This window comes from Sphaerodactylus townsendi, linkage group LG05, assembly GCF_021028975.2.
Source record: "Sphaerodactylus townsendi isolate TG3544 linkage group LG05, MPM_Stown_v2.3, whole genome shotgun sequence".
NCBI classification, from domain to species: Eukaryota; Metazoa; Chordata; class Lepidosauria; order Squamata; family Sphaerodactylidae; genus Sphaerodactylus; species Sphaerodactylus townsendi.
The window spans coordinates 10692753-10716007 of record NC_059429.1 but is presented as its reverse complement, the minus strand read 5'-3'; the positions used below and the strand labels follow the sequence as shown (position 1 = coordinate 10716007).

Here is a 23255-nt window from a genome sequence, read left to right as displayed (position 1 = left end):
GGCAGGAGCAAATTTTGATACTGCAGAGGAGGATTTCGAGGACTGCGTTTGTTATTTTGGTGTTGTGTCCGCAATTCTTCACTTTCCTGAGAGAGCTCCGAGAAGCTGTGACTAGCCCAAGGTCACCCAGCTGGCGTGTGTGGGAGTGTACAGGCTAATCAGAATTCCCCAGATAAGCCTCCACAGCTCAGGCGGCAGAGCGGAGAATCAAACCTGGTTCCTCCAGATTAGATACACGAGCTCTTAACCTCCTACGCCACTGGTGCAGTGCTTAAATTCTGGGTCAGGGAAGTCCAGGTGCAAACTCCCTTTTAACCACAAAGTCCAGGGGGTGGCCTTGGGCTAGCCTGCTTGCCTTGCCTACCTCACAGGGTTATCGTGAGGATCAAATGAAAGCACAGAGAACCACCCACACCACCTTGAATGCCTCAGAAGAAGGCTGATAGAACAATTAAATATGCTTTCTCTCAGTGGCAAGACAGGTTTATTCTGTGTTCGGCACTTGCCACAGGTTTTTTAAAATAATGCTTTTATTAATTTTCTCAAGTGTAGTCTAAAAACAGATAAGAAAATATAGAAAGAGGAAAAAGAAAATAAACTGTACCTATATTAGCTCTAACACGTTGGGGCTTAGAATTACAACATTGATATCGTTTATAAGTGTCAAACTCGCGCCCCGCCAGATGTTATGGACTACAGTTCCCATCATCCCCTGCCAGCATCATGATGGCAGGGAATGATGGAAACTGTGGTTCATAACATCTGGAGGGCTGCGAGTTTGACATCTGTGATTTAGAGAGAACATGACATAGTTTCAAAATTTGTCACCTTCTGACCTTAGTTCCTAAACAATGAGTATCTAACGAGCAGTTATTTGTATCTCAATCAATAACACATTAATATTCTTACTGTTGTTATTATTCTTACGTAATTGATTCAGCCCCGTGCAAGAAATACAGTTCCCGTTTCTCATCAAACTCTTGTTTCGACGATTCATTTTAAGATTGGTTAATTTGGCCGTTGGAGCAGATTCTCTGCCACCGTTTTTTAAACAGGAGGGATTTAAAAAAAAAACCCAGCTCATCCCATTTCTCCGTTCAAGCTCCCTCTGTTCTTTTCAATGATTGGTTTATTACCCTGTTTCCCCGAATATAAGACATCCCCTAAAAAGAAGACATAGTAGAGGTTTTGCTGAAGTGCGAAATATAAGACATCCCCCGGAAATAAGACATAGCAAAGTTTTTGTTTGGAAGCATGCCCGACGAACAGAACACAGAAAAATAAGACATCCCCTGAAAATAAGTCATAGCGCATCTTTGGGAGCAAAAATTAATGTAAGACACTGTCTTATATTCGGGGAAACACGGTACTTTTGCATTGTAACTGTTGTAGTTTTTATTTCTTTGGACCTGGCAATACCTCCGTTCCTTCCTTTGGTTCCGCTCCAAACGGTCCCCAGCTTTAAAGAAAAGATGGCCAACCAAGGGGGGGGGGTTGGTGTTGAAGCAGTCAGGGGGGGGGCACCACATCCTTTCAGTTGTCAGCATTCTTGTGTCTCTGCTAAAACTTTAATCCACCCTCTGAATGAAGAAAAACAGAAACTCCCATCCCATGTGAGGTTGGCTTAAACCCTCTCAATTCCCTTTGGAGAGGAAGGAGAAAGTTTGCTAATCCGACTAAAGTTTCTATGGGATGCAGGGTGGGCAGGTGGAGGGTTGGTGGGAGTGGGGGAAGATTGACATGCTGTTCCCCCCCCACACACAGCTGTTAAATAGCAGAGGAGGGCAGAAACAGGCCAGTGAGATTTGCCAAACTGCAGAAGAGGACGGAAGGTCTCTGGAGCCGTTTCTGGGACCGGTGAGTGAATTTGGGGCGTGGCTTTTACCTTGGTTTTTTAAAAAAGCCCATTTATTACACGGCTGCCGCAGAAGATATAAAATGGAAAACAAAAGTCCCGTTAATTTTTAACATTGTTTTAAATTGGGTACTAATAAGTATGTATGATTTTATGTATGTTGGGAGTTGCCCTGCCGAGAAAGGCAGCCTACACGACCAATAATAATAATTAAAAGAAAATAACTAAAAATGCTGGAGGCAGGGGTGGGAAATGCAAATTTTCTCCAGCAAGTCATTCTCAGATCCATTCCTTAACAAATGTCCTCTTTAAAATATATTATTAACAATTACATCTTTCTCAAATGATGGTATAACAAGGCACCACCTAGACTTCTCAGCGAGCAAGAAAGTGTGCCCCTTACACACAAGAGTCCGCCAACTGCCTGTGCCCTGAGGAAAAAATTTTCTCCAAAATCTCTGACAAAACAGCTCTGACTGAGCAACCTTTTATTGTCAGAACCAAAATTCTAGTAGCATGGAGAGGATATTTAAAGTTCATATTTCTCTTTCAGTTTTCCCACAGATATTTTTCCTAAGAAGTCATCTAAATAGTCTTTAATTGCTCTTCCAGGGCTCTTGGCAGGGCAGAACCTCTGAAAGAAAACTAAAATAACCTGTTGTCACTCTGTCACAAACTAAGTCAAGAAATGGCACAAGAGGCTTGTAAAGTTGAAACCAGAAATTGAAAGATTTTCTTTACAGGAACAAGTTTAAAAGAGCTAAACTAGCAAAGGATTAAGGGATAAAAATATTGGTGCAAAGGTTTTAGAGAGACTACTATGTACAAGATTTTGTTTAGTAAGTTTTTCAGTGGATACAAGTTACAGACATCTTTGTGCCTTCCTGATGATGCAGTTACTTAGACACTAGACAAAATCTGTTACAGAGTTTTGTTTGGCTATCTAGCCCTTTTTGTAAAAATCTTACTTTTTACCCTCAGGTAAATACTACACACACAGTGTTCTTTGGACACTAACACTAAGACAAACGCTTCCCTAGAGTGTCTCTCTCACATGGTGCTTATCATAGAAGGATGGCTGCTCTCCTTGAGGAAGTGCCAATCTTCTCTTTGAGGGAGGGTGGCTCATAAGTCCAAAGTATGTATAAATAAATATAAATAAATAAATATGTAGCTCCCTGTCTCTCAGAAGCTTCACTGCTTCATATCTCAGTGGGGCTCCCCTCAGAGAAAAAAATAACCAAGCTACCAGTGTGATTAATCAGTGTCACTGTGTTATGTTTAACTCCAGGAACTCTGGTACAGATTTCTTCACTGAACGCTGCCCTCCCTGGCACTTAATTCAGAGAAGCATAGCTCACTCTGAACTGGTCCTTTGCTTCCAGAGAATGGTAGCTACCTCAGAGCTACCATTCACTCTGACTCTCACAACAGAACTCTCTCCCTCCCCCCCAGAACTCCCTGACTTCAGGCTTTATAATGCTGTGCTGCTCTCACAGCCAATCTCGTGGAGTTCTAAATTAACCCTTTGGGCTCTGAACATTCTATCGACCATATAAGCCTAAGTGCTCGTATACGTTACAATGGCTATATTTTTAGATGGTTTGTTTGCAGTAATCAAATGATAGCAAAATCAGGGCTTAGAAGCCTAATCAGAAACCAATCAAATCAGTAGCAGCAGAGTGTTGATAGCAGGGAACAGTCAGAAGAGCCTGGGGGATAAAATTACTACCAGCAAGATTTAAATAAATATCTACAGTAAAAACAAGCAAAGGGATACTTTTGAATTTCTCCTCCCTTTTGGTTCTGCCTGAATGTTTTGATTTGTTTTGTTCAGGGCAGCATATATTTACATTGTTCACATCTCACTCCCCACGTTCTCCTGACCTTGAACCTGTGGGATGGGAAGTTAGGCCAGTGGTGGCTTGCAAACCTTGGTAATCTAGGATGTTATGGACTACAATTCCCCATCAGTCTCCCAAGCAGCACATCTGAGTGCCAAAAGGTTCGCCACTCACGGGAATAGGCACTGAGGGAGACGAGGGTACTACCAAAGGCCACCCCATTGAACACTGCAAGTGAATTCAAGTGGGGAATCTGGAACCTAGATCTCCTGTGGTTCACCTCTAGTCCCAGCAGTTCCCACCCATCACTAGGGCTAAGCACTGCTCCCATACACAGTGAAAAAAAACAGAGACTTATGAATGCACAGAAGAGAAACCAGAGAACATTTTCGCAGCCTTTCAGTGGAGAAGGTTCCTGCCTTCACTCCCATTGGCTGGGCTGCTCTGATGTCAGAGATGCTGTGCCTAAGGGAGCAGCTTAAACAGAAACGAGCATATCGAGAAATGAAACAAGGAACTGATATTGTGATATCACATGGCCGCTGTTTAAACAACTATCTCAGGACACGCCGGAAAAAAGATAGGAAGGAGACACTCTTGACGGCTTTCAAAACTGAGGGCAGCGCTTCACACAGCTGACAGGGTGGGACATGGTCTGTGGAACCTTCTGCCACCATAAATGTGTTGGTTTTTAAGATTCCAGTGGACTTTTGATCGCTTTTGCTGCCATGGACAAACACAGTCAACTTCTGTTCCCCAATGTTAGAGGACGCCTATTGCTCCCATTTGACCTAGTACAGTGATGGCGAACCTTTTAAAGACTGAGCGCCAGGGGTGGAGCGAGGGGAAACTGTGCCCGGAGTACACATGCGCCCTGCCCCCCTGCCACGCCCCCCTGCCCTGGAACTCCCCAGGAATGCCCTGAAATACCCCCACCACACTCCTGGAATGCTCTTGCCATGCCCCTGCAGGGGCATGCGCCAGTGGTGGGATCCAAAAATTTTAGTAACAGGTTCCCATGGTGGTGGGATTCAAACTGTGGCATAGCGCCAATGGGGCTGGGTGGGGCACGATGGGGGTGTGGCTGGGCATTCCAGGGGTGGGGCATTCCTGGGCGGGGCTGTGGCAAGGATGCAGCCACTGCGCCGGTCCTTGGGCAGGAAACGAATGCGTACTAAGCACCGGGCTGCCACGTGACACCGGTGCACCTCCTACTACCGGTTTCAAGTCTCTGCAATACTTACCAAGGAGAGGAGGGGTGCTAACTATAAAAAACCACGTGGCAAAATCACCCATTAGTCACCCCCTCTCGGCACACGCAAATAATTAGTCACCTACTCTCGGGAACCTGTGAGAACCTGCTGGATCCCACCTCTGGCATGCGCCCAGTGCTTCACACACACCTCACCTCCTTGGCGCTATGCCACTGCCAAGTGCCCAAACTGGGGCAGCAGCACACGTGCCCACAAAGAGGGCTCTGAGTGCCACCTCTGCCACGCGTGCCATAGGTTCACCACCACTGACCTAGTATCTCTGGGTAAAGGGTGCTGGAAAAGAAATTGCTCTGCCTGTAGCAGGAGTCCCTAAACTTTTGAAACCGTTTGAATTCTGAAACAAGGTTGTGGGTGCGGTTGCCAAATGGCTGCCCCAGAAGGCAGAGCCAACCACAAAACATCAGGGAGTAGTGTTATGCCTCACTTCAACTGCAACTCTTCAATATTTCAGCCAGTAGCTCTGCTTGACAAGATACCTTTTAAAATGAATATATATAGAGGCTCATTCCGCACATGCAGAATAATGCACTTTCAAACTGCTTTCAGTGCTCTTTGAAGCTGTGCGGAATGGCAAAATCCACTTGCAAACAGTTGTGAAAGTGGTTTGAAAACCCATTATTTTGCATGTGCGGAAGGGGCCTTAGTTTCTTGGGGACTGGAGAACTGCTGCCAGTCAGAGGATAGGATAGGATAGGATATTTATATACCGCCCTCCCCCGGAGGGCTCAGTGCGGTGTACAACATAATAGGAACAATAACACAATAGTACAAAACCAAACATAAAGACAATATCAATTTCAGTGGATCCACAAATCAGCAATTCAAGATCGAAATAATACTATCAGGTTAACAGCTCAGAGCACGTTAAACAACTTATTACATCCCCAACATTAATATAGCATTTGACAACGTTAATATAACATTACATAACAACAACAATATGATAATGACATAATAACAGTAACATAGAGTATATCAAATGAAATAACAATAATGCAATAACAACAGCAATATAACATAACAATATCCCCACTACAATTCCACAACAACCTGTTTTACCATAAAACCCTCTACCTGCAATAATTATCAAATAATTTAACCTGACATAGCATAAGATTGAAAAATAGATGGCGACTTCCCAAAAATCTCATAGTCCAGAGCAACCTAAATAGAATAGCCTACTTAGGGAGCAGCAGTGGCGTAGGAGGTTAAGAGCTCGTGTATCTAATCTGGAGGAACCGGGTTTGATTCCCAGCTCTGCCGCCTGAGCTGTGGAGGCTTATCTGGGGAATTCAGATTAGCCTGTGCACTCCCACACACGCCAGCTGGGTGACCTTGGGCTAGTCACAGCTTCTGGGAGCTCTCTCAGCCCCACCTACCTCACAGGGTGTTTGTTGTGAGGGGGGGGAAGGGCAAGGAGATTGTCAGCCCCTTTGAGTCTCCTGCAGGAGAGAAAGGGGGTATGAATCCAAACTCTTCTTCTTCTTCTAAGCAACAACAACAATCCTACCCACACTACACTACCAAAGTCAATTTAGCAAATCCATATTAGTCTTAAGTTCTCGTTTCACTAACTAACACTACTTTTCCACCCTGCAAAATCTAAGGAGGAGACGATGGACTGCGGGTTGGACTTGCATTGAGACAGCTTCAATTCCATGGGGCCCGATTTCAAGTTGCGTGAAGGTTGGCTGATAATTCCCATGCATTTGTTGTCTCTCTCCCCTCCTTTCCTTGGGGTTAGGCTCATTTCGAGTGGAAGAAAGAGGGCACCATGTACCACCTGCATAGGGGCTTTGTTTACCCACTGGGCCCCATTGCCTGCCCGTCACTGGTCCACGCCACGCAGCTTCTACCACACGCATCAGAGCCTCTACACTTGCTGGCTGGGCCCACGCCTCAGGTGTCACCTTTCGGCCACGTCACCGCGACTGATCGCTTGGCAGGTAAGAGGATTGAGAAGGGAGGGTGTTTTTCTTATATTTTTGGGGCTGGGTAATGAACTGTTATAAAAAGACATCTGGGACTCACTCGCCCAGACCCTTAGCACCATTTTTCACAATGGTGAGCAAGCCAGGTTTTGGCCCCTTTGGTTCTTGGCTGGAAACCAAGAGCACGTCAATATGGCAATCCGGCATCCTGGACACACAAGCCACAAAAGAACTGACTTCCCTCTTGAAATGTGAGAACCAGACCTTTCTCGTTTCCATTAATCTGGGAGAGCTTCTAGTACTGATTCCAGAATTAGAGCATGCACAGAGCGACACAGAAGGAGTTTTTTCACCCTCATATGAGAGAGAAATACATGAGGGGGGGGGGAGTCTGGGAAAAAAAGCCACCTTGATTAAATCCATGTGAAGATTGTGTCTAGACTATTTTTTGTACGGCACACGTGCACCCATCCCTTTGATTTGGTGTGCAGAACACCCCACAAAGAGCAATTGTGGAACAAAGATACAACAAGATGGTCTTTGGACAGTGGGACAAATACAGTGGTGGGATCCAAAAATTTTAGTAACAGGTTCCCATGGTGGTGGGATTCAAACAGTGGCGTAGCGCCAATGGGGCTGGGCGGGACACGACGGGGGCGGGGGCGGGCATTCCAGGGGCGGGGCATTAATAATTTCTCTGTGACTGTAAAAAACTCTTACTGTAAAAAAAAGTTCCTAATTTCCAGCTGGTATCTTTCTGTCCATAATTTAAACTCATTAGAGCAAGTCCTATCGTCTACTGCCAACAGAAACAACTACTTCTCCTCTAATGGACTGCCTGTCAAATACTTAATACTTTCAAATACTCAATTTTGTTTCTAGAAATCAAAAGAAGGATACTTTCCTTAAACCAGGAACTTTACCATATTTCTAAAACGTGTTTTTAAAACAGCCCAACAGGGAGAATTATCCCGTTTTCTACCTTCGCTAGCCAGCCACATAGGAAGCAACAGGACTTTATGATTTTTGGACCTAATGGAATTTCTAACGGAAAAGCAGACCCAATTAGTAACCCCCTCTCGGCACACACAAATGATTAGTAACCCACTCTCGGGAACTGGTGAGAACCTGCTGGATCCCACCTCTGGACAAATATGTACATTACTGCATTTGTACACATAAAGGATGAGCAATAGCAGAGGCCAGAGATTGTTGTGGCAAACCCCACATACAATGCATTGTGGAAAATGTGTGTGTGTGTGGGGGAATCTTGTGTCCCAGCCCGCGTGGTGCAGTGGTTAAGAGCAGTGGTTAAGAGCAAGTGCATTCTAATCTGGAGGAACCGGGCTTGATTTCCCGCTCTGCCACTTGAGCTGTAGAGGCTTATCTGGTGAACTAGATTAGCTTGTGTACTCCAACACATGCCAGCTGGGTGACCTTGGGCTAGTCACAGTTCTTCGGAGCTCTCTCAGCCCTACCTACCCCACGGCCCACCTACCCCACAGGGTGTTTGTTGTGACGGGGGAAGGGAAGGAGTTTGTAAGCCCCTTTGAGTCTCCTTACAGGAGAGAAAGGGGGGATTTAAATCCAACTCCTCTTTTTCATCATCATCCTCATCATCATAGGTCCTTGGGAAGGACTCGATATTCAGAGATGATTTCCAGACACTTGTGCTGTGTTGTTATGTGTATAATAATAATAATAATAATAATAATAATAATAATAATAATAATAATAATAATAATAATAATAATAATACGATTCTCATTTAAAAGCAAGGCCAGGTAATTGCGTACAAGTAGGTTTGCCAGTTTGGTTCGTGTTTTAACAATAATTTCTTATTCATCGAAGCAATTTATATGGATATAATGAAGTTTGCCACAGTAAGTAACACATTTTTACAGTTCTGTCCAAATAGACATCCTTCTAAATATGAGTGTAAATAAAAAAGAGATATTGTCTCTTTAAATACTATATCTTTCTGCTTGTTTTCTTCTCCTGACAGGAGCCAGTTCCTCCTTGCTTAACTGAATGCCCTATTCAAGGGACTAGCAATTTCTGCTTATTTTCCTGTAACTTATGTTTCCAAATGATGGTCACAGTTGATTTGTGATTTCTGCTTATTTTTCTCTAGCTTGTGTTTCCAAATAAAGGTCACCGTTGATCTTATCTGGGGCCCAGCTATGTGCAAACATAGTAGTCCCAATAATCAGGGTTGAGAAGACTACTATGTCCCTGCATAGCTCGTTCCCAGATAAGATCAATTGTGACCCCCGTTTGGAAACAGAAGTTAGAGGGGGAAATAGGCAGAAATTACAAGTCCCTTGAATAAGTCATTGTGCGAAGCAAGGAGAAACCGGCTCCTGTCAGGACAGAAAAGAAGCAGAAAAGATAAAGTATTTAAAGAGACATTGCATGGCATATTTAGGTCGAATCCCCACTACTGTCTTAGCCAGGTTTCAGAACACAAACTAACCAGGTTTGAGGTCGTTTGTGTTCTGAAACCTGGCTAAGACAGTAGTGGGGATTCGACCGGGGAGGTCGTCCCTCAAACCTGGTTAGTTTGTGTTCTGAAACCTGGCTAAGACGGTAGTGGGGATTCGACCACAGACTGATGTTTAGAAGTATATCAGCATTTCCTCATCTTTACTCTCCCATTTCTTTCTCTGTCCATTTTTACCTCACCAACCTAGAGGAAGCTCGAGGTGGTTTAGTGAGGGTTCCTGCTTCCGTTTTATCCTCACAACAACCCTATAAGGTAGGCTAGGCCAAGAGAGCATGAGGTCATCTGGCCAACCTTACAGCACTTTGGGGATGTGAACTGGCGACTCTCCCGAGTCCAAATTTGGCACACCAACCATGACATTCACGCAGCTTGGTCTTCTAACTGGTTTAGGACTGGAGGCTCCCCACTCAAGCAGCTAAAATTCCGCCGGAAGAGAGCTGGGGTAAAGCATCACTCTTGCTGTTCTTGGCATAATGTCGCCTCCTTTCCATGCTGGATTTTGGATTAGCAAATTGTGGAAGGGGGAAGGGCATAATGTAGGCTTGCCAACTTCCAGGTGGTGGCTGGAGATCTCCTGGGATTACAACTGTTCTCCAGGCCACATAGTTCAGTTCCTCTGGAGAAAAATGTCTGCTTTGGAGGGTGGAGTCAGAGGTGGGATCCAGCAGGTTCTCACAGGTTCCTGAGAGTAGGTTACTCATTATTTGTGTGTGCCGAGAGGTGTTTACTAATTGGTGATTTTGCCACGTGATTTTTGCCTTAGTTACGCCCCTCCTCTCAGCACTAGCGCACAGAACTTGAAGCAGTCTAGCAGGAGGTGCACCGGCGTGCGGGGCAGCCTGCGCCTGCGTGCATTCGTTTTCTGTCCAAGGACTGGCACAGCAGCTGCGTCCTTGCCACAGCCCCGCCCTGGAATGCCCAGCCACGCCCCCGTCATGCCCCGCCCAGCCCCATTGGCGCTACGCCACCGTTTGAATCCCACCACCATGGGAACCTGTTACTAAAATTTTTAGATCCCACCACTGGGTGGAGTCTATGGCATTAAACCCCGCTGAAGTCCGTCCCCTCCCTAATCCCACTGTCCTTAAGCTCCACCCACCAAATCTTCAGGTATTTCCCAATTCAGAGCTGGCAACCCTGCATGCAGGGCTGGTTTTTGGGTGAATTTTGTTAGGTTCCCCCCTCCGCTGCAATAGCAACATTTAGGGCTACCTGCCCAGGGTTCAGAAGTTCCTGCAGATTTAAGGTTGTAACCTGAGAAATTGGAATTTCGCGAGGGTAGAAGAAGAAGGAGTAGTAGTAGTTTGGATTTATATCCCCCCTTTCTCTCCTGTAGGAGACTCAAAGGGGCTTACAAACTCCTTTCCCTTCCCCCCTCACAACAAACCCCCTGTGAGGTGGGTGGGGCTGAGAGATCTCCGAAAAGCTGTGACTAGCTCAAGGTCACCCAGCTGGCGCGTGTGGGAGTGCGCAGGCTAATCTGAATTCCCCCAGATTAGCCTCCAAGTGGCAGAGCGGGGAATCAAACCCGGTTCCTCCAGATTAGAATGCACCTGCTCTTAACCACTACCCCACTGCTGCTCCTTGAGGTACGAACCTCAACGGGGTATAATTCCACGCAGCCCACTTTCCAGCCCAGTCATTTTCTCCAGGAGAAGTGGCGCAAATGTTTCAAACGAATACAATAACAAATAAGCGATCCATTATAATTCCAGGAGCTGCCTAGACATTTTACAAGTTTAGCTGATGTTTTTACAATCCATTTTTATTCATCAAAGTAATTTATGGTGATGTAATTAAATTTGCCGCAATAAGTCGCACACTTTTACGGTTCGCTTACAGCAGACATATATCAAAACTTGAGTCTTAAGTATGCTGTGCGTTGTCTTTTTAAATACTATCCCCTTCTGTTTGTTTGCTGTGGCAATCATGATCCGTTGCTTTGATGGAAAAAAATTGATTGCTGGAACGTGTGCCAAGCTTACACAGCCTTATTAATGTAGCACATATACACATTTTATTTCCTAAGGCCCGCCTAGAAGTTGGCAACTCTAGCTACAATCAATTTAGAGGGGGGGAGGACTAGGATAAACTTTATTTAGAGGACTAGGATAAACTTTATTTACTTGGCATAACCTGCAAAGGAGCGCAGAGATTCACTTCTGTCTCTAAGCCTGGTTCTCTCGTTCACCTGAGGTGGTTCTGCACAGGCCCAATATACGGGGTTTGAAAAAAAGCATTATTGGAGAGAAGTTCCCACAGAACTCGCCCCACCAGATGCTTCTAACCTGTTTTATTTTGCTGAACTCGAGTTAAATGAAAATTGCTAAATTAGGCAAGCCACCGTTAGGTTCTGTAGGCAGCCGCCATTTTGTGCTGGTATGCTGGTGGGGTTGATTCTTGGGTGGGGAGATTCTCGGGGGTGGATTCTCAGATGTGTGTTTTGCAGAGAAACAACGCATTTCCTGTGCGAAACATCCCCCATCCTGCTGTGGGGCTCTCAGCAATCCCAGATGGCCCCTGCATCCGCCGTGCGAACAGATAGGCAAAACGGGTTAATTTCTCCCTTTTGTGTTGTCTGTGCAGAAAGGACCCTAGTTGACCTCCATGGTTGAGCCAGCAATCTGTGCTTAGCCAGTGGATGATAGCTGTAGACCAGAGGCGTGGGGGGGGGGGAGGATGGGAACCGGGGCAACACCTGCTCTGGGTGCCCCCCTGTGCCCCTATGCCCCACTTTAAGGCCCTTTACAGCCTGGGGGCCCTCATACCTGCGAGACCGCCTTACCCCATATGTCCCGAGTGGCCATCTCCGTTCGGCAGAGGCAAATTTGCTGGTGGTCCCTTGTCCCTCTATGCAGAGGTGGGATCCAGCAGGTTCTCACAGGTTCCCGAGAATAGGTTATTAATTATGTGTGTGTGCCGAGAGGGGGTTACTAATTGGTGATTTGGCCACGTGATTTTTGCCTTAGTTACGCCCCTCCTCTCAGCAGTAGCGCGCAGAACTTGAAGCAGCCTAGCAGGAGGCGCACCGGCGTGCGTGGCAGCCTGCGCCTGCGTGCATTCATTTCCCGCCCAAGGACTGGTGCAGCGGCTGCTTCCTTGCCACAGCCCCGCCCAGGAATGCCCCACCCCCGGAATGCCCGCCCACGCCCCCGTCATGCCCCGCCCAGCCCCATTGGCACTACGCCACAGTTTGAATCCCACCATCATGGGAACCTGTTATTAAAATTTTTGGATCCCACCACTGCCTCTATGATGCGGCTAGCCTCCACCCAGACCAGGGCTTTTACGGCCCTGGCCCCTACCTGGTGGAATGCTCTTCCTCCAGCTGTTAGGGCCCGGCAGGACCTTGGGGAGTTCCGCAGGGCCTGTCAAACCGAGCTGTTCCACCGGGCTTTTGGGGAGGCTGGCCACTGAGTCTGCCCTCTCTGTTGCCCTATATGTCATTGGCTTATCTGAAAACCTGCCAGTCCACTCCCGGGGTTTAGTACTGGACGTCATCCCCCGTCGTGCCCCGCCCAGCCCCATTGGCACTACGTCACTTTTTGAATCCCACCGCCATGGAAACCTGTTACTAAAATTTTTGGATCCCACCACTGGTCGTGACCCCTTTGGGGGTCGAACGACCCTTTCACAGGGGTCGCCTAAGAATCTCTGCATCAGTGCTCTCCATCTGTAAAATGGATAAATGTTAGGGTTGGGGGTCCCCACAACATGAAGAACTGTATTAAAGGGTCGTGGCATTAGGAAGGTTGAGAACCACTGCCTAAGACTCTCTGCCTCAGTGTTCTCCATCTGTAAAATGGATCAATGTTAGGGTTGGGGGTCACCACAACATGAGGAACTGTATTAAAGGGTCACGGCATTAGGAAGGTTGAGAACCACTGCCTAAGACTCTCTGCCTCAGTGTTCTCCATCTGTAAAATGGATCAATGTTAGGGTTGGGGATCCCCACAACATGAGGAACTGTATTAAAGGGTCACGGCATTAGGAAGGTTGAGAACCACTGCCTAAGACTCTCTGCATCAGTGTTCTCCATCTGTAAAATAGATAAATGTTAGGGTTGGGGGTCACCACAACATGAAGAACTGTATTAAAGGGTCACGGCATTAGGAAGGTTGAGAACCACTGCCTAAGACTCTCTGCATCAGTGTTCTCCATCTGTAAAATGGATCAATGTTAGGGTTGGGGGTCCCCACAACATGAGGAACTGTATTAAAGGGTCACGGCATTAGGAAGGTTGAGAACCACTGCCTAAGACTCTCTGCATCAGTGTTCTCCATCTGTAAAATGGATCAATGTTAGGGTTGGGGGTCCCCACAACATGAGGAACTGTATTAAAGGGTCACGGCATTAGGAAGGTTGAGAACCACTGCCTAAGACTCTCTGCATCAGTGTTCTCCATCTGTAAAATGGATCAATGTTAGGGTTGGGGTCACCACAACATGAGGAACTGTATTAAAGGGTCACGGCATTAGGAAGGTTGAGAACCACTGCCTAAGACTCTCTGCATCAGTGTTCTCCATCTGTAAAATGGATCAATGTTAGGGTTGGGGGGTCACCACAACATGAAGAACTGTATTAAAGGGTCACGGCATTAGGAAGGTTGAGGACCACTGCCTAAGACTCTCTGCATCAGTGTTCTCCATCTGTAAAATGGATAAATGTTAGGGTTGGGGGGTCACCACAACATGAAGAACTGTATTAAAGGGTCACGGCATTAGGAAGGTTAAGGACCACTGCCCACGACTCTCTGCATCAGTGTTCTCCATCTGTAAAATGGATAAAAGTTAGGGTTGGGGGTCACCACAACATGAGGAACTGTATTAAAGGGTCACGGCATTAGGAAGGTTGAGGACCACTGCCTATGACTCTCTGCATCAGTGTTCTCCATCTGTAAAATGGATAAAAGTTAGGGCTGGGGCTCACCACAACATGAGGAACTGTATTAAAGGGTCACGGCATTAGGAAGGTTGAGGACCACTGCCTAAGACTCTCTGCATCAGTGTTCTCCACCTGTAAAATGGATAAATGTTAGGGTTGGGGGTCACCACAACATGAAGAACTGTATTAAAGGGTCGCAGCATTAGGAAGGTTGAGAACCACTGATTTTGACCCCTAGAAACAGTGGCAAAAAGTAATATAGTGTTCCGCTCCCAGACTACAAATTGCAATTACAACTTCTTTTTTATAAATCACCAATTATTGAAGAATTGTTTAAATTGGCACCCAGGTCTTCCGCACCAAGTCATGTCCTCTTAAAGAGTATAACACAGTGTGCCAGCCATGCCCAATTCTGCCAGGGAAACAATCTAACAGGTTGGACCCTTCTTGACCTTTTCTCGTTTTGCAGAGCTAAGTTTGTTCTCCTCTTTGGTTTGCGCATCTCCTGCTAGCTTCAGGCTCATCGTGACCTTAGAAGGCGCACCCTCCTCATCAGCATCTCAATGGTGCAACAGCCAACGAGGCTGGATAGTCAACTTGTTTTGGGAATCAACTTTAAGCTGATTGCCCGCTTGCTGTTGACTGTATTCTCTTGCCCGGCTGGTTTCTTCGTCCTTTCTTTTGAGGGGGCCAAAGGATCCAAGTGTTTGTGTGTGTTTGTTGATGCATGCTAGGGTTGCTACCCACCTGGTGAGGTTTGGAGATCTTGTAGATTTGTAACAATCTCCAGACTACAGAGATCAGTTCTCCCGGAGAAAACGGCTGCTTTAAAAGAAGAAGAAGAGTTTGGATTTATATCCCCCCTTTCTCTCCTTTAGGAGACTCAAGGGGGCTCACAATCTCCTTGCCCTTTCCCCTTCACAACAAACACCCTGTGAGGTGGGTGGGGCCGAGAGAGCTCCAAGAAGCTGTGACTAGCCCAAGGTCACCCAGCTGGCGTGTGTGGGAGTGCACAGGCTAATCTGAATTCCCCAGATAAGCCTCCACAACTCAAGTGGCAGAGCTGGGAATCAAGCCCGGTTCCTCCAGATCAGAGTGCACCTGTTCTTAGCCACTGCTCTTAGCCACTATGCTGTGGGTGTGGTGGCTGTGGGTTCCATGGGTCCCACCCAGTGTTTTTAAAAGCTGACACTTTAAAAGCTTTTGCCCTTCCGACAGGCAGCGTGTATGCAAGAAAACATTTTTAAAACAATGTGTTGGTTTAAAAAGGTATCCTGTTGAACAGAACCTGAAATGTCTTGTCCAAGGCTTTCACGGCCAGACTCAACTGGTTGTGGTGGGCTTTCCAGGCTGCGTGGCCGTGGTCTGGTAGATCTTGTTCCTAATGTTTCACCTGCATCTGTGGCCGGCATCTTCAGAGGTGTATCACAGAGAGAAGTTACACACTCAACTGGTTGTGGTGGGCTTTCCAGGCTGTGCGGCCGTGGTCTGGTAGATCTTGTTCCTAACGTTTCGCCTGCATCTGTGGCCGGCATCTTCAGAGATGTATCGCAGAGAGGCCTGTGTTGGAACTGGGAAGCTGGACTAGAAGGTTTGGCCAAGCAGGTGTTCTTATGGCCTAAAATGGCAGAGAATTGACAGAACAAAAACCGGAAAGTGTGTCGGTGGGGTGGGAGGTGGATGGCTTAAAAAGGCCAAGGTGGGCATGCATTCCTAGCAGTGCGGTGTCCACAGGAGAGCATCTTTTCCACATCCCTTGAGACTGGCCCCGAGTTCAAATCTGTCTTTCTTGCCTTGCATCTCTCTCCAACGACCCTCCACCCGACCCGCCCAGAGGTTTTGCTGGAACACCATTACGGGCTGCCCCAGAAACAGAGGAGGAACCGAACGGCGTTCACCGAGCAGCAGCTGGAAGCTCTGGAGAGCACCTTTGAACGAACCCACTACCCAGACGTGGGCACCAGGGAACACCTGGCTGTGTGTGCCAACCTTCCAGAGGCCCGGATCCAGGTAATCTTGGAACCTGCACTCCTTGCTGTCTTCCCACGTTCCACAGTCAATACTGCTGTCCAGGAAAGTCTCAGTGTCTATTTGGCCAATGGCGACGCTGTGCCAATTGAACAAGGGATACTGTCGCAACAAATCCCAGTGTTGGTCTGCTGACATCACTGATTACCGACACCTTCCCTGTCCTACTGCGAAGCGCTTTTAGAAAGGGGAATGAGCTAGGCGGGGCTTTTGCCCAGCGTGGCTTCTGATTGGCTGGGCAAATCCCATTCAACAGAACTCCTGCCTAGGCTCTGCCCCGAAGAGCATCCAGTTGTCTTCAGCTAGAGTAGACCCAAGGTCACCCAAGTGTCAGGCCTACAATTCGTTCAATGACAGGCACTGGGATTTATCACGCAGTAGCCTTTATTGAAAAGAACACTGAATCCCTGGCTTTTGCAAAGCCAGTTCTAAAACAGCCCTCAAATGCCCATAGCTTTATTACCTCTGTGGTTCACTCCCTCCCCTGCCCCCAACTACATAAAAGAAAAGCAGGAGAAGCGAGAGGAAAAGTGAAACTCCTTTCCCAGGGGTCAGGGAAAGATATGGAGCCATCTGGTTACTCCTCCCTTCACAGCAGTGGCGTACCGCCCATTGGGCAAACTGGGCAGCTGCCCAAGGCGCAAGAATTTAAAGTCATGTGGGGGCGGCCTGATTTCTAGCCCCGCCCACTGTCTACGGTGGCCCACAAGCAAGGCGGGACAAGCAAGAAGTTTCCCATTCCCAACTCCTGCCTAGGCTCTGCCCCGAAGAGCATCCAGTTGTCTTCAGCTAGAGTAGACCCAGAGACTTCTCAACTCTGGTCCCAGCCTGGAAGAACTCTCTGCCAAGTCAGATCCAGGCCCCGCGGCACTTGAGGAAATTCCCCCGGAGATTTCCGGCCAGAGCTACAGCTGAGGACAGCAATTGTTTCCATCTTAGCTGAATTCCCTTCCTTTTTATCTATTTACCTCCAGTACTTCTACTTTTTATTCTCCCCCTCCTATTCCCATCCCAAAAGTACCCTGTTGTTCCTCCCTTCCGTTATTCTTCCCCTCTTTGACTGTTTCCCCTTATTTGTTATACAGTTTAAGGGTGCCACAAATAAGGGAGCTTATTTGTTATACAGTTTAAGGGTGCCACAAATAAGGGAGCTTATTTGTTATACAGTTTAAGGGTGCCACAAATAAGGGTGCTTATTTGTTATACAGTTTAAGGGTGCCACAAATAAGGGTGCTTATTTGTTATACAGTTTAAGGGTGCCAGAATTTTAATAGGTGTTGAAGGTTTTAAATGGCACTCAACGTGATTTTTATAATTGTTGTCGGAATTGGCTGTGAGCAGCTTTGAGCCTGACAGGGATGGAAAAGGATGGCATAAAAGTTGAAAGAATACATAAAAAAATGTCAGATTTGACTGTCAGAGTTATTGATGACCTCACTCCTTGATAGCTTGTGGTCCTCCTGCAGCGGCCATTTTATGATCAGCTCCACCTCTGGTGGAGGCCATCTTGTGGCCTCCACCACAATTCCAAGGATGCCTGCAGGCTGGAAAAGATTGGGGACCCCTGCATGCAAACTCTCTTGGGCCAGGTCAGAGGTGGGATCCAGCAGGTTCTCTCAGGTTCCCGAGAGTAGGTTACTAATTATTTGTGTGTGCCGAGAGGGGGTTACTAGTTGGTGATTTTGCCACGTGATTTTTGGCTTAGTTAAGCCCCTCCTCTCAGCAGTAGCGCGCAGAACTTGAAGCAGTCTAGCAGGAGGTGCACCGGTGTGTGTGGCAGCCTGCGCCTGCGTGTTTTCGTTTCCTGCCCAAGGACCGGCACAGCGGTCCTTGCCACAGCCCTGCCCAGGAATGCCCCGCCCCCGGAACGCCCGCCCACGCTCCCGTCGTGCCCCACCCAGTCCCATTGGCGCTACGCCACAGTTTGAATCCCACCACCATGGGAACCCGTTACTAAAATTTTTGGATCCCACCACTGGGCCAGGTTTAGTTTCACAGAATCATAGAGTTGGAAGAGACCAGAAGGGCCATCCAGTCCAACCCCCCTGCTATGCAGGAAGACACAATCAAAGCACCCTTGACAGAGGGCCAACCAGCCTCGGTTTAAAAGTTTCCAAAGAAGGAGATTCCACTACACTTCAAGGCAGCACATTCCAATGTCAAAGAGCCCTTTTACCATCAGGAAGTTCTTCCGAATGTTTAGGTGGAATCTCCATTGCGCCTTGTTCTAGTCCAGGGGTAGGGAACCTGTGGCTCTCCAGATGTTCAGGAACTACAATTCCCATCAGCCCCTACCAGCATGGCCAATTGGCCATGCTGACAGAGGCTGATGGGAATTGTAGTTCCTGAACATCTGGAGAGCCACAGGTTCCCTACCCCTGTTCTAGTCTCTGGAGAAGCAGAATTTTTTTAAAAAATTTTTTATTGTATTTGTAGTTATAAGTGTACACATATACAACCAATATACTTTCATGATCTATTTACAACCTCTTAATCTATTATAACATTACTATATTATTGCATTTTCAGTATAACATTAAATTAATAAGCTTCCGCAATTACATACCAAGTATAAACAACATTTATTACTTTAATCTAATAATCTTATATGTTTTATATTTCTATTATTTCTTATACTTCTTAAATTATATCTAAGATCACATATTTTTGTTTTAACTTTTCTGCAATATGTTTAATCCATAATAACCATAAATTCTTAAATTTTCCATTAGTCTCCAAGTTTTCGTATCCTGATAGTTTTGCTGTTTTGACTAAGTCCATTACTTTATGCCGCCACTCTAATATCGAGGGAATTGTCTGTTGATGCCAATATCTGGCTAGCATAATCCTAGCCGCTGTTGATAAGTATTGAAATAGTGTTCTATTTTCCATTATTTGCCTATTGTCACACATTCCTAACAAGTATAGTTCAGGAGTGCACTTCATATTTACTTTTTAAAAATTTTGAAAAAAAAAGAGAGAGAGAAGCAGAAAATAAGCTTTCTTCATCTTCAGCATGACATCCCTTCAGATAGTTAAACCTGTCTATCATGTTACCCCTTAGCCTCCAGCTCGGGAGGGAGACCATTTCACAGTTTTGGGGCTACCACTGAAAAAGCTCTGTCTCGAGTTGCCATCTTTTTTTAACCACTGAAGGCAGTAGTACCACCAGAAGTGCTTCATTGGCTGATCTTAGGGCACGTGAGCCCGAACACGCACCCCGCAAAATAGTCCGACACCCAAGTAAATATCATCAGTTTCATTTAAAGCATAGACAGTGGTGGCGAACTTTTGGCACTCCAGATGTTATGGACTACAATCCCCATCAGCCCCTGCCAGCATTGCCAATTGGCCATGCTGGTAGGGACTGATGGGAATTGTAGTCCATAACATCTGGAGTGCCAAAGGTTCGCCACCACGGGCATAGAAGATCAGTATTTCGGATGCATAACAAGAACAGGCACAAAATACAGAAATGAAAATGGATGACTAAGCCTGCGTGGTGAACGAAAGTCTTGCGGTGACTTCCAATTTGAAGTGAGTTCAAAGATAAATTATAGCTGATGTTAGATAGCTGCGTAATGTTAAAGCCCTTTCCCAGCTGATTATTTAAACCAGGAAATTCCAGTCCAAAAGGAAATGAAGCCAAGCTTTCGAGAATTTATGAGTAATGTGATGCAGTCCACGTTATCTTTCAGCAGTGTTTCAAAATAAACTTGAGCCTACAAGCCGCTCTCAATTATGACTGGGCTCAAGATGAGATTTCTAAAAGAGATAACAATTTATAAGTTCCGCTAAACAATTCAGCAATGCATCAATGACATGTAGGTGCCAAAAGCAGTTCCAGAATTAATTACAAGGAATGGTGCAAGTTGTAATTTGGAAATAATTAACCAGTGAACCAAAAAGGAGGAAGTACTACATCTGTGGATGCTTCTGCAAGTCTCATTTGCTTGCAGGTGCAGGTGTCTAAATTTTCCAGGTGCAGTTTAGACAAGTAACCATTAAGTGGCTTTCAAAGGGACAATGTACCTTTAATGAGTTACAAATGCAGTACTGCTACCTTAATGGTTTAATTAAACTATATGGTGTTCAAATGTATGAATCTGAATCCAAATATATATTCAACCCACGTGGTTCAAGACTATCCATATGAAAAATAAAGAAAGATTCAAGCTGTAACTGTGGATTTGCAATAAATGCTTTATAAGCATAAGCATAAGCATAAGCATTTTATTGTCATTGTGCACGCACAACGAAATTTACAGCAGCATTCCTCGATGCACACAAATTCAGATTCATACATCATCCTCACTTTCCCCTTCCTCCACCCATCACGTTTGACCAAAACCAAACATCTGAGATCTTCTGGTGCAGATCGCAGCAGTGGCGTAGGAGGTTAAGAGCTCGTGTATCTAATCTGGAGGAACCGGGTTTGATTCCCAGCTCTGCCGCCTGAGCTGTGGAGGCTTATCTGGGGAATTCAGATTGGCCTGTACACTCCCACACACGCCAGCTGGGTGACCTTGGGCTGAGCTCTCTCAGCCCCACCTACCTCACAGGGTGTTTGTTGTGAGGGGGGAAGGGCAAGGAGATTGTAAGCCCCTTTGAGTCTCCTGCAGGAGAGAAAGGGGGGATATAAATCCAAACTCTTCTTCTTCTTCTTCTTCTTCTTCAACATGGTTCCATATTTTTTTTTTTAAAAAAACATTTCTGCCCCAACACAATGCAACAGCCAATCAGGATAGTCACTGAGCGAATTGCGCGTTTGATCACGCGATAGTGGGGATTCCTGCATTGCTGCTGCGTTGCTCGAAACCAGGATAGTTTGCTAGATAGAAGCTGCGATGGGGAACACGAAACCGCAATGAAAAGGTGCCGATTCTTTTGAAGCCTGGTTGTATCTAGATTCATTTTTTCAGTGGGGATTCGGCCTATGGCAGAGCATGGTGGGAGAGCCTGAGAAAGTTATTTCAGGTTAGTCTAGAGCTCCCTGAGCTGCTAGCTTTTTACCAAGCAGGGAATTTTTGACCTGGCGTTGAGGCTTATAACTGTGGTTCTCCAACCTGTGTTGGGAAGAGGTGCAGTACTGTAGAGGACATGGTGGGGAACATGAGACAGAAAGTTATTCTTGGCCAGTCTTTAACAACCTGGATTGCTAGCTTATTACTGAGCAGGGAATTTTTGGACTGGCATTATAATTGTGGTTCATAACTGTGGTTCGGACAGCATAAGAGAGAAAATTATTCTAGGCTAGTCTAGAACTGTTTGAGTTACTAGACTGCGTGGTGGATAAGCATGGGAGGGAGAAGTTTAGTCTAGAAATCTCCAACTAGCTAGCTAGCTAACTAAGAGACAAGGGGATTTTTCCTTGGATATTCCAACCTGCATTAGGAAGAGGTCGATGATACCACATTGTGTTTCCTTTTTCCCCCCCTCAGTTTTATTAAGGTTAAAATAATTACATATATTATGAACATATTACAGTAATGACGGTGAAAAGAAAAAAGAAAATCGTAATATCTGACATCCCTCTTAAAAATCCAATACATGTCATACATTTTTTCTACATATTTACATCTTTATCCATTTTTCATATCCAAATAAGAAAGGTACAATTGCCAAGTTTCGTCAAATTTTTCCGGGTTGTCTCTCAGAATCCACGTTAATTTATCACAATTCATTATTTCAAATATTCTTTTTTCCCATTTCAAATATTCTATAGATGTTACGCTTTTCCAATTTTGAGTTATTTCTAATCTTGCCGCTGTTATTAAATAAAGAAAGAGCGACATATTTTTTCTGATTGTTGTGTCGTTTGTTATTCCCCAAATAAATATTTCCGGTTCCTTTTTTAACTTAGTTTTATAGATCTTATTTATTGTATTGATCGCTTTATTCCAAAATTTTACGACTTTCTTACACTTCCACCACACATGGAGTAGCGTTCCTTTGTATTTTTTACAATTCCAACATCTGGTATTAAGGTCTTTGTTTATCTTTGCTAATCTGGTGGGAGTATGATGCCATCTATAGAATGTTTCCTGAATGCATCAATCAATCCTTAACCCACACATCCATTCCCCAACGCAGGTGTGGTTCAAAAACCGGCGTGCGAAATTCCGCAAGGGCCAGCTCGGGCCGCTGAAGAAACCCTGCAGATCTGAAGCCACCAGGAGAGGCGGAGAAGGTGACAATGCAAGAGAAAAGTTCCCTTTGGGGGCCGCCGGCATCGGACCTGCATCAAAGAGCACAGCACTGCCAAGGGAATGGTGGGTCATGACGGTGGCAAAGAGGGGCACGGAAAACCCCACATGGTGTGTCTCGGGATGTGCTTCCGGAGTGCCTGAGATTTGCCCCCTTGAAGTCATGTGGCCACAAAGAGAAAGCGACAGGCTAGAACTGGCACTTGGTTGTAGCCCAACGGTATGGTGAGCAGACGTCCCGCTTTTGGCGGGACAGTCCCGCCTTAAAACAATTTGTCCCGCATCCCGCGGTTTTTTTTGAACCGTCCCGATTTTTGGAAGGCTGCCACACTGCCTTCTGGGGTGCGCCCCAGATCCCGCGCACGCTGCCGCAGGAGCGCACTGCCTTCTGGGGCGCTCCCCGGTTTCCCTCCCTGTCACAGGACGGGAAACGGGAGCGCCCCAGAAGGCAGCGCGCTCCTGCGGCTGCGCGCATTCACCCGCCCGCGCCCCGGTTTACAAAGGTGACATCCCACCCTCCAAAGTAGCTGTTTGTTCAGAGGGAACTGAGTTCTGTCATCTAAAGACCAGCTGGAAAATCTGGAAAATTCTGGAAAATCTCTAGGCCCCATCTAGAGGCTGGCAACTGGAATTTATGTGCCGGAAATTCCCTGCTCTTATTTTACGCCCAGGGAAAGGGCTCAAGAGTTGAGAAAGGGCACAGAAAAGGGCACTCAAAATAATCAAA

General features: G+C 46.2%; 1 protein-coding gene across 1 annotated transcript; it reads left to right on the top strand.

Moving 5' to 3' along the window:
- Positions 1-1827: 1827 nt before the first annotated feature.
- LOC125432530 (paired mesoderm homeobox protein 2-like) lies at positions 1828-22845 on the top strand. The gene is made up of 4 exons (XM_048496149.1): positions 1828-1857; positions 6718-6919; positions 16129-16304; positions 22416-22845. The coding sequence occupies exons 2-4, from the start codon at positions 6748-6750 to the stop codon at positions 22755-22757; spliced, it is 690 nt and encodes a 229-aa protein (XP_048352106.1). The 5' UTR covers positions 1828-1857; positions 6718-6747; the 3' UTR covers positions 22758-22845.
- Positions 22846-23255: the final 410 nt, after the last annotated feature.